This window comes from Pleuronectes platessa, chromosome 14, assembly GCF_947347685.1.
Source record: "Pleuronectes platessa chromosome 14, fPlePla1.1, whole genome shotgun sequence".
NCBI lineage: Eukaryota > Metazoa > Chordata > Actinopteri > Pleuronectiformes > Pleuronectidae > Pleuronectes > Pleuronectes platessa.
Genome location: NC_070639.1, coordinates 25,585,159 through 25,596,537, shown reverse-complemented (window position 1 = coordinate 25,596,537; position 11,379 = coordinate 25,585,159). Strand labels below are relative to the sequence as shown.

Below are 11,379 nucleotides of genomic sequence, written 5' to 3'. Positions count from 1 at the left end.
GTTTAGTTTATGATTAGTGTCTGGTTAGTGACAGGTTTGTGACGGGTTAGTGATGTTTAGTTTATGGTTAGTGTCGGTTTAGTGTCGGGTTAGTTTATGGTTAGTGTCGGATGGGCTTATGGTTAGCTTATAGTTAGCTTATGGTTAGCTTATTGTTGGCTTATGGTTAGCTTATGGTTAGTGTTTGCTCCAACAATACACTGTTGACACAGAGCAGGGGGCGGGGACCGAACGTCTTCCAGGACCCGGTTTCAAAATACGTGATGACGTGTAGCACCGTACAAGTCCTGCGAGCTGGACTCATGGAGTCAGAGGTGAGTGCAGCGGGTCACTTCCCCGTCAATATGAGTGAGATGTGCCCGCTGTCTGTGTCCTGGTGAGGGCTCCGTCATCGGGTCTCCCCCGGGAACACACCCGGGGAGGTGGGGTCTTTATACCGACAGGAGAAGGCTAGTCAGCTGTTAGCTAATGGTAAACAGAGCTAACATCCAACTGAGCTAACAGCTAACTGAGCTAACAGACAGCAGGACTGTTAGCTTCTCCTCAGTTTATTCGGCTACAGAGCTAACAGCTAACAGAGCCCACAGCTAACTGAACTAACAGCTAACAGAGCTAACAGCTAACTGAACTGACAGCTAACACAGCTAACAGCTAACAGAGCTAACAGCTAACTGAACTGACAGCTAACAGCTAACTGAACTGACAGACAGAAAGTTAGCTTGTCCGTTCAGAGAAACGTTTACACACTAAACATTTAAATGATTCACCCATTGACATTCAGAGCCACTAATAACTTCGTATTAACCGGCAGGTTAGGTCTCCTCACAGAATATTCACATCATAAAGAAAACCTGTATCAATAATCAAATCCAGCCACCTATTTCTCAGGTGGACTCTGACTTTGTCTCTGGACTCTGTCTCAGGTGGACTCTGACTTTGTCTCTGGACTCAGGTGGACTTTGTCTCTGGACTCAGGTGGACTCTGACTTTGTCTCTGGACTCTGTCTCAGGTGGACTCTGACTTTGTCTCTGGACTCTGTCTCAGGTGGACTCTGACTTTGTCCCTGGACTCTGTCTCAGGTGGACTCTGACTTTGTCTCTGGACCCTGTCTCAGGTGGACTCTGACTTTGTCTCTGGACTCGGTCTCAGGTGGACTCTTGAACATTGATCGATTGACCTGTGATCAGCTCATTGATCTGAATGATGACATCATACTACTGATGACAGATGTTTACACGTGTGAGTTTGAAAAGTCTGAATCATCTCCTCTCCTGACCTCTACTCTGTGACCCGATGGAAAAGGTCACAGGGTCAAGCAGAGAGGAGCAGGAGAAGCTGTTTTCAGTTTATACAGAGGAAAGATTTAATCCTCACTTACTCACAGAAATAACAACTGAGCAGATTGAATTGAAAATCAAGTTTGTTTGGTCATTGTAAAATTCCTAATTGTTCGTTTTTTTGTTGAAATCTTTCCAGCATTGAAATTCATATTTAAATCAAATAACTAATTAATAAGGGAAGATAAAGGTTCCTGGCTAAATTTGATTGATAAAACTTAATTGATTATAATAATAATAATTAATTATACGGATTAATACATTATAATTGACTAGTGGTTCTCAACCTGTGGCAGGGGTCGTGACATAAGTGTGAGGGGTCAGATATTAAAGAGACAGAAATAAAATTATATAAATAATACAAATTTATATATGTTAAAATGTATGGTTTTTAAATAAAAGAATGGAGATCTATATATGTTCTGTAAATAGATAAAATATCATCTGTTATTTTTCTTTCTCTTGGAAACACTGAAACTGTTTCTCCTTTTTTTTAACCAGAAAGGTCACGAGTTAATCAACTCGTCCACATTTTCAATTATTTTGACATCATTCAGGAAATAGATGGAACTCTTTCAGCACAATGGCCGACATTAAGTCTCTGTTTCCAATCAGATTTTTATTTGTGACCTCTGCTGAACCACAGGCTGTTATCTGTCGTCAGCTCATTTCCTGCTGCTGATACGAGTGTGGCGCTGCAGCAGCAGATAGAGCGACTGAGCGTCTGTGGGCGCCGCTCGCAGACGCCGCTGCTGCATTAGCGCTCATTGTGGGCAGCTAAATGGAGGCGGGCTGGAATTCAGAGGAAGAACAGAAAGCTCAGGGAATGTAAGTCGTCCACTTCCTCCTGCTCATCATAATGGACGCTCTTCTTCACCAGGACGTGCTCAGATTACTGCCTCATTGTGCTCAACCTCAACAATAGTTCACATTTAACTGCTGAGTTTACGGCTGCAGCGTTTCCATCAGGCCGCCACATGTTCACCGGAGTCGTCAGCCACGCTGAGGTCGTGACCTGAGTTATAAAGAACTTAACCTGTTGTTTTACTTTATTAAAAACGTATTAAAAAATCTAACTGTATAAAACTATTAAAACAGTCAAACTTAAATCATGATTTTATATCTGCTGTAATGATTCGCCTCAGACTTTTCATATGGCCCCACCATCAGGTCACATTTATATTTGTGTACTATTTTGGCAACATCATCTGTCAGTGTATGTGTAACACACCAGTAACATAATATTCTTACAACAACGTTGTACACTGTAGATGATGTTTAAACATCCCATATTTACAACAATCAATCTCAACTATCATCCTTTTTCCTGAGCAATATGATCAATAACCCTGGTTCCCATCTCTGTCAGAGCTCGTCTCCCAGCATCCTGCTGGTGGAGCCGTTCTATGGTGGATCTCACAAACAGCTGATCGATCTTTTGAATGAAAATATCATTGACTGCTGCGTCTTCACACTCCCCGCCAAGAAGTGGCACTGGAGGGCGAGAACAGCAGCACTGTACTTCAGCCAGACCATCCCCCCCTGTCCAACATACAGGTGAGCCTCGCACCTGGAATAACACAGGTCACACAGACAGCTTTCCAGAGCTGACCTCCACTTGAAGCCACACTGGATTGCCTTGCCACAGGAAGCAAATGTTTTATTTACCACTTGATAGCACAGATTGGAAATAAGCGGAAGGTGAAGGTTCACCATTGATATGTTTTTGTATGTGTGATCGGGCCCTTACACTGGACCTACACACTTTCAGGTCTGTGACACTGAAGTGGATCAGGAGTCCGGTTCGATATAGCAAGTCTCTTGACTGAGGGGGAACTTCCTGTGTTGTTTAACTCAAGTCAAAGTTGTTGTCTGGTTTTGTGTTGTGACTCTTCTTCTGGACTTCCAGGTTGAATCTCAGCCGGTCTAAGTCCAGGTTCTAGACCTGAACATCTTAACGTGTTTGTCTCTGCAGGGTTCTGTTCAGCAGCTCGGTCCTGAACCTGTGTGAGCTGGTGGCTCTCAGACCTGATCTGGCTCGACTGAAGAAGATCCTCTACTTCCATGAGAACCAGCTGGTTTATCCGGTCCGCAAAGACCAGGAGAGAGACTTCCAGTACGGATACAACCAGGTTCTGTCATGGTAGGAGTGTTCGTGTCTTTATACAGTGATTGAACATGACAACCAGCTGGGTTGCTGGTTCCACCTCCGTCGGACAGAAGGTTCTGCTACGTCTGGGTTTTTAGGTTCACTTTGTGTTTCATTTGGCTCAGACATGAAGTTGATGAAACAAACAGAAAATTGAAAGTGAAACCTGTTGTTAAACAACGTCACTGTTAAATAACGTTTAACTCATAAATTCGTTTACCGATATAAAATCATGAATGTCATTAATCGTCAGCTCACAGCGTTTGTCTTCATGAGCATGTCAGGCTGAATGTGATTGGTTAATGACCTGGGCTGACACGATTGGTTAATTAGGTTGACGTGCTGCTGTGCGAGTAATCAAAGTGGTTCATTAATCAGACGTATCGCAGTAAAGAGCAGCTCAGTAGCTGAAAACTGATTGTTGTTGATCGGCAGAGCAGCTCGTCAATAAGTGTCCGTCCTCCGTCTCCACTAACGATGTTACAGTGGCATCAAGTAACACCACAGATCATTAGGACTCCTCTGATTGGACCACAGCCAGACTACTTTGGATGGAGTTCAGAGAAACAAAGTCCGACCACAAAGTGGATGATGGATGGATCTATCCGAGATGAAACATTGATCGATCAGCGGATCAGCTCAAAACTAACCACAAAAATATTTCAGGATCAAAGTCAAACTTAACGTCATCATCAAAGAAAACAAACCACACAGAACCAGAAAATGCGACCGATCTGTAAAATTAATTTAAGACGCTTCACATCTGAGTGACTTCCTGTTCGGTCTTCACTGTCTCTCTAACTCTCTCTTTGTCTCTCTCTTTGTCCTCCAGCCTGGTAGCAGACGTCGTCGTGTTCAACTCGTTCTTCAACATGGATTCCTTCCTGACGTCTATCTCCTCCTTCATGAAAAAGATTCCTGACCATCGACCCAAAGACCTCGAGCAGCTGATCCGTCCCAAGTGTGTGGTCCTGAGCTTCCCTCTTCAGTTTCCTGACGTCAGCAGGTCAGTGAGAACCCCCCCCCCCCCAGGTTATTCCACTTACATTCAGCTTCAACAGCAACAGGGTTTGATGAGGACTTCCCTTCAAACAGCAGAGACACTTCATTTTGAATCTGTTGGTGGGTTTTAAACACGTCGGTTTCAAACGTGTCGCCTGTTTTTCAAAAGTCAGTTTATGTTTAGCAGGTTTTAAAGCTCCACCTCAAGCTACTGCTTTCGCAATAGCTGTTAAACTTTATTTTCCACCATTAAAGATGACGATAAACATATATATCTTTTTATAATAGTTGTTCTTGTGTTTATTGCCCCCTGTTGGTTTGAAAGGTGGACTGCGCATCACAACTCTCATTCAGACTTATCCTCGCTGGCCGAGGTCGCAATGACAGACTGTGCGACTGTGACGTATTTATTTGTGTCACATGTTTCAGAGAGTTCATTATTTCCTCTGGAGGGTTAGAATCTGAACCACAGACAAGTCTGGTCTGTTGCTAGGATGTTACAGGTTGTGTGTTGGTTGTATGTGTGCTGTATAGTTGGTTGTGTGTCTGTTATGTAGTGGTGGTCATGTCAGTGAGCTGCAGGATGACTCCTCTCTTCCCTCCAGTGTTTCTCGGCTCATTTTCAGATGTTAATGTGTCTGATCCCCAGAGTGTAAGTAAGTGATTATATGCATGGCCGACAATCCCCCCCTCACGCCCGCGGCCGTCCAACACTGAGTCCGACTCTTTGAAAATAAATCGCTCACAGAAACATCGCGGGGGGAAGGAGGGGGATGTCTTCAGATTCATGGAGGAAAAAAACTTGGAAGCAACTAAACTATTTCAGTTTTCTTTGAAAAGAAGGCTTCATCTAAAGATTTATGCTTTTGTTACTGGAAACAGAAGATTTCACATTATTTCATGTTCAGTTGACCTGTTGTACATTAACAAACGAATAATTAACAGTTTTTCTCTATGAATAGTTTTAACTGAAGGTTTTCTCAGGGCATTACTCAAATAAAAAGATGAAATGATTACTGGTTACAATTAACCACGGTTAGTATCGCCATGTGAAGTTTCAATCATCATTAAAACTGTGGACTGTTACCACAGTGTGAAGCTCATTGTTAAAACTGTCCAGCATCATCACAGTGAGTGAAACAGGCGCCCTGGTGCAGCAACGTGGGTTTGTCGTGTGCATGTGTGAACTTTACTTTGTGTTGTTTGATTCTCTCGAGAGTTGATGAGACACATACTTAAACACGTTGAAAATAGAGTCCAACAATTTGTGCGCACGCAGTTCACCTGCTACACAACATGAGATGTAACATGCAGGACCTCAGTGTTAAAGTGACCAGAACGATCCAGATTCATGATCCGACATCATCCATTATTACAGATTATGTATGACGCATTGAAGAAATGACGGCCCTTTATCCAGGAACATAAATATGAATTTGGAAGGTTTTTGTTAAGATCATTTCTTTAGATTAGAAAACATCAGAGAATAAGAGTCTGTTGCTGGCTGGTCCTGGGTAACCCTAACCCTACGAGGGGGCCAGAGTGGCCACCCGGATACTGCAGAGGCAATCATTTTTCATTTCATTCCTTTTTTAATTGTAGCAGAAACACCATGATAATTTGTTTAATTCTGTCGAGTAGATGGGAGTTCCCCCTCAGTTCATCAATCAATCCAAATTTTTTATTTGTATAGCCCATATTCACAAATCACAATTTGTCTCATAGGCTTTAACAATGTGAGACATCCTCTGTGCTTAAACCTCAACAAGAGTCAAACTACTAAAAACCCTTTTAACAGGTAAAGAAGGTAGAAACCTCAGAGAGACACGTGAGGATCCGTCTCCCAGGACAGTGCATGATGGGAGTTCTCCTTCAGTCCAGACCTATAGCAGCATGGGATGGTTCAGGACCTGATCCAGAACTATAGACTTTATGAAAGAGGAACGTTTTAAGTAGAACCTTAAATGTAGAGATGGTGTCAGACTGTAGAACCCAGAGTGGGAGCTGGTTCCACAGGAGAGGAGCCTGGCAGCTGAAGGTTCTACCTCCTGTTCCTCTCTTACAGACTCTAGAACCCCCAGAGAACCTGTGTTTTGGGAGAGCAGTGATCCATCAGGACAGGACAGTGTGATGAGCTCGTTGATATATGAAGGGTTTGGTTGTTCAGATCTTTCTATTTGAGGAGCAGGATCTTGATATTCAGAGTTTCACAGGGAGCCAGTGAGAGAAGCTCAGAGCAGTGAGATGAGGACCAACTGGAGGCTTCTCACAGACTCACTGGGACGTCCTGATAATAAAGACTTACACTGGACCAGTCTAGAGGGAACCAATGGACGAGTTTCTCAGCTTCCTTCTGAGACAGGATAATCACGCTTTGTTTTTCTAGTTTTAAACAGAAATTATTCTTTGGCTCAAACCAACATTTGTTCTTCAGATCAGTTTGTGTCAGTGAAGTGATTCAGGGTTAAACAATTCTCCGTTGTTCTAAAAGAAGAAAAGAAACGGCGTCTTTGTGGTCGCTGGTTGTCGTATCCATCTATCAATCGGCCTTTGAGTGGAGGACTTTTGTAATTTAATAGTGATTGACCTGAGCGGGTAGAAACCTGCAGCGGGAGACAAAGACATCACATCCATCACAGCTGAGCAGCAGGACGTCCACTTGTCCCTGACTGAAAGCAGATTAATGTGGACACCACGTGATCAGCAGGTGTCTGATTCTGGACAGTCTCCAGTCTTTTCTTCTGTGTCTTTGTGCAGCTGTGGGGTTCTGCTGGTCGTCAGGTGTGAAACTGTGAATCCAATAAAACCTTTGTTTTAAACCAGTCTGATGATGGTTCTGCTCTTGTTGGGTTTACATGACACCGCAGTCTGTTCTGTCTTTGGTTCTTGTGTTCTGTTCTGTGGATCTCATCTGTTGGTTGGCTGTTTCAGATGAAGCAGAGCTTCTCAGAGTCTCTTTGAAAACAGGTGGATGGTGTAAGTTCGACTTGCTCTGTTAGAACTCTGTAATCGTCCCAGATGCTTTTCACTGTTTGACCAATCAGAGCTGGCTTTCATTTGACTGGAAAGTCAAATCAAGAGTTTCTCTTAGTTCTTCAGACGAGACAAAACTGTTCTTTAAATTTCATTTGGGAACCTCAGTGCTTCCTCTTAGAACTTTCTACCAACCGACGAATCAAATGCTACCATTCAAATGTTGTGTCCAGAACTTCTTCTAAGTGTTGGATGCGTTTTGTAATTAGTGAGGATTTTTAGAAAAAAAGCAAAAAGCACATTCACAGCAGACTTTGTGTGTGTGTGTGTGTGTGTGTGTGTGTGTGTGTGTGTGTGTGTGTGTGTGTGTGTGTGTGTGTGTGTGTGTGTGTGTGTGTGTGTGTGTGTGTGTGTGTGTGTGTGTGTGTGTGTGTGTGTGTGTGTGTGTGTGTTGGGGAACTTTAACTCATTAGTTGTGATCACAGTAACTACAAACACACACAGAGTCTGCTGTCATCAGATCTGGTTCAGGATCTGGTTCAGGATCTGGTTCGGGATCTGGTTCGACCCACAGCTTCCTGCTGATTGGATGGTTTAAAAGTGACAAGAGTCTCTGAGCTCTGAAACGTCCAGTCAGAGCCGACTGACCTGGCACACACTTCAACTTCTTCAAGTGTTTTTTACCACTTCCTTCACACACACACACACAAACACACACACAGACACACACACACACACACACACACACACACACACACACACACGTGATGCACTTCAGTGAAGCTGGGTTCAGGTCCTGGTTGTGGTTCCTCTAACAGAATGTGTGTATAGCGTTGACTCTGTTTTTAATAAAGTAAATGAAGTGAAATGATTTTTGACCTTCATCAGACTCAGAGGTGACGTCATCACACAGATCACTGTTGATTTAACGTAATTGATCCCCCCCCCCCCCACACACACACACATGTTTTTATGCCTCTGGTCAAACATCTCATTTCTAAAATGGATTATTGAATCATGTTTTCTCAGAGGCAGCGAGCAAACCACTCTGTCCTCCTGTCCGTCCACTTCCTGTCCGTCCACTTCCTGTCCGTCCACTTCCTGTCCGTCCACTTCCTGTCCTCCTTCGTGTCCACAGAAGCGGCTGTGTTTGTGTTTCAGTTGTTATGAGTGTGATATGCAAACAGGTGTTTCTTTCTCTTTGTGTGTTAGACTGATGCCCAAACACAAGCTGGTCCGTGAGCAGCAGAACAGTGATGAGCCTCAAACTCACAGGTAGACACCCGACGCTCCGTCAATCTGATTCATCACTCCGTCAGCACGACGCTCCAACACTTCATTCTAATTGATTGATATAAATATTTATAATAATTTAGTTGGTGTGAAATTAATCTATATGAAATCAAACCCAGTAGAGATGAGGTTTTATTGTTTTAATGATTCTCATAATCAGTATAATAAATATAATTATCTGAGTTAAATCATCTTTATTAGGATTTATTTTTCCAACAGGTCTGAGGATCCACATCCGGCCACAGTGGAACCAGACCTGGAACCAGTTTCAGACCAGGACTCTGGAGACCAGTTCAAACCTCTGCACATCGTGTGGCCTCATCGATGGTGAGTTCTCTCGGGTTCGGTTTTTACAGACATGATGACACCTCAGTTTAAAAAAACTTTAATATGAGGAACCAGTCATATTTTTGATAAATTGAAATAAAATCACGAGTCACAAAGACAATAGACATTTTCAAATAAGTTGTAATTTACCTTGAAATGGTTGCTATGACAACAATCGTAGTTAATTAGAAACCTTTTGATTAAATGATTTTATTTGAGGGTTAAGTTTAGGGTTGGGGCTAACCCTCATTTATAAGAATGTATGTAAAGCTGATGACACGAACAAACAATTATATTTATTAAATAAAGTTGTTTATGTCTAATATTAAATAAAGTCAGACACAAGATGAAAATGTGTAAATTAAGTTTTTGAATAAAAGAAAAAAACCAAATGAGGCTTCCGACGTCAGACGGATGTTTGAGAGAAAAGACGAGTCAGTTTCCAGTCGGACGTGTTTTTAAATCAGATTATGAAACATGAAGTCGAGCGTTTCCTCGTGTTTTTCACCTTCTCTTGTATCAGTGACAAAGCAGCGTCGTGTAATCTGCTCTCAACTGAGCAAAACACACAGAGGGATTAAATCTGCGGCCGGCGAGCACGCTGCTTTTATTCTGGTCGGATGGAGGATTTCAGTTAATCTCTCAGATTGAAGCTTCGCTCATCTCATCTGTTTTTATGTTTAATCTGTGTGTGGCCTGGATCCTCAGATTACAGCTCCGTCTTATTGCTGCTGCTGCGGGGGTGCGTGGGGGGGTGTGTGGGGGGTGAACAGCTGTTCCAGGTGAAGGCGCTGCAATGCCGGGGGGGGGGGGGGGGGGTAAATCTGTGTGAGATTTACGTTGATCAGGATTCAGACTCTGATTGAAAGAGAAACAGCAGGTGGTGACGAAGACACATCCAACAGATTAATTTATTATTTCACTGCAGCGACCACGACGACTCCCTGGTGCCCCCGGAGTCCACTGGATGTCATGACACCAATGTCACATGACCGGTGTCTGTGTTCGATTGTTTAAAATCTAAAGTACAATAAAGTGTTTAACAAAGTTGTCGAATCAGAAAAAAAAAGTGTTTAAATGTTTAAAATTTGTTAAGAAAAGAGGAAAACGCGTGTTTTAACCAACGACAACACACGCACACACACACTGTACTAACACACACTGTACAATACGCAGACACACACACTGTACTAACTTATAAGTTAACTTATTTAGAGGACGCCTTATTGCTAATGTACTTAAAATGAATTGTGTGTGTGTTTGAAGGGAACATGATAAAAACCCAGAGCTGTTCTTCTCAACACTCATGAGACTGAAAGAGAAACAACTGAACTTCAAGCTGTCGGTGCTCGGAGAGACATTCACTGACATCCCAGGTAAACACACACACACACACACACACACACACACACAGTCTCTCAGTCTCACTCACACACACACACACACACACATATGGACAGGTCAGTGAGCAGCATGACGTCTGAGTTTGCTCTGACTTTTCTGTCCTTTAAAACAGTTTGTGTGTGATTGGACGATGCAGAGGTCAGAGGTCGGCGCTGCGTCATCCTTATGACAGCATCATCAGCTGATGATGCGATAATGACGGTGCGTGTTTTAGAGAAATGAACCAGAAAGTTTTACTGCAGCACAAACACATTGATCGTAAATCAGCTTAACGGGCGCAGGGAGACAATCCTCATCCACTTTGATTTCAGTAATGAGGTCACTCAGTATCGATCAGTTCACCTGAGTCTGAGCTCCGATCATAAACATCCAGTCTCATCAATATCTGATTTAAAAAGAGTTTTTATCTCTTCTTCACCCCGCAGCCATCTTCTCTGAGGCTCGCCGTCAGCTGGACTCTCACGTGGTGTCGTGGGGCTTTCAGAGCAGGAAGTCAGATTACCTCAGAGTTCTGTGCGAGGCAGACGTGGTCGTCTCCACCGCCAAACACGAGTTCTTCGGCGTCGCCATGTGAGTTTCATCCATACGCACGTCCGTCAAAGTATCAATCACTAATCAGTCACGTTACTCACACTGATCCTGTGTCACGGGTGAGCTGGCGTGCGGCTGGTGTGTGTGCTGCTCTGTGATTGGCCTGCAGCTCAGACTTCAGTCACCTGGTCGACTCTCTCATGTCTCCATCAGGTGGATCTGAGCTTCAGGCTGAACAACCAACCAGATGCTGTGCTCTCTGAAGCTCGGCCAATCAAAGGGCTCTGATGTGAGCGTGTGATCTTCACCTGATTCATGTGTGAACTTTGATTCACTGAAGCTTCTTTAATAAAAAAGATTTC

At 43.3% G+C, this 11,379-nt stretch overlaps 1 protein-coding gene across 11 annotated transcripts in view; it reads left to right on the top strand.

The window, feature by feature from the left end:
* Window positions 1-182: 182 nt before the first annotated feature.
* Window positions 183-11,379, top strand: part of gtdc1 (glycosyltransferase-like domain containing 1) — a 14,120-nt gene continuing 2,923 nt past the window's right edge. The window contains exons 1-9 of one of the 11 annotated variants that reach the window (XR_008341796.1): window positions 183-314; window positions 2,708-2,895; window positions 3,314-3,481; window positions 4,320-4,493; window positions 8,675-8,737; window positions 8,957-9,082; window positions 10,349-10,458; window positions 10,912-11,056; window positions 11,231-11,306. Coding sequence is in view for 10 of the 11 variants with exons in the window: in XM_053440224.1 (XP_053296199.1) it covers window positions 264-314; window positions 2,708-2,895; window positions 3,314-3,481; window positions 4,320-4,493; window positions 8,675-8,737; window positions 8,957-9,082; window positions 10,349-10,458; window positions 10,912-11,056 (1,025 nt within the window). In the remaining variant the exon portion in view is untranslated. The other 10 variants (XM_053440226.1, XM_053440227.1, XM_053440230.1 and 7 more) reach the window with 10 other exon arrangements.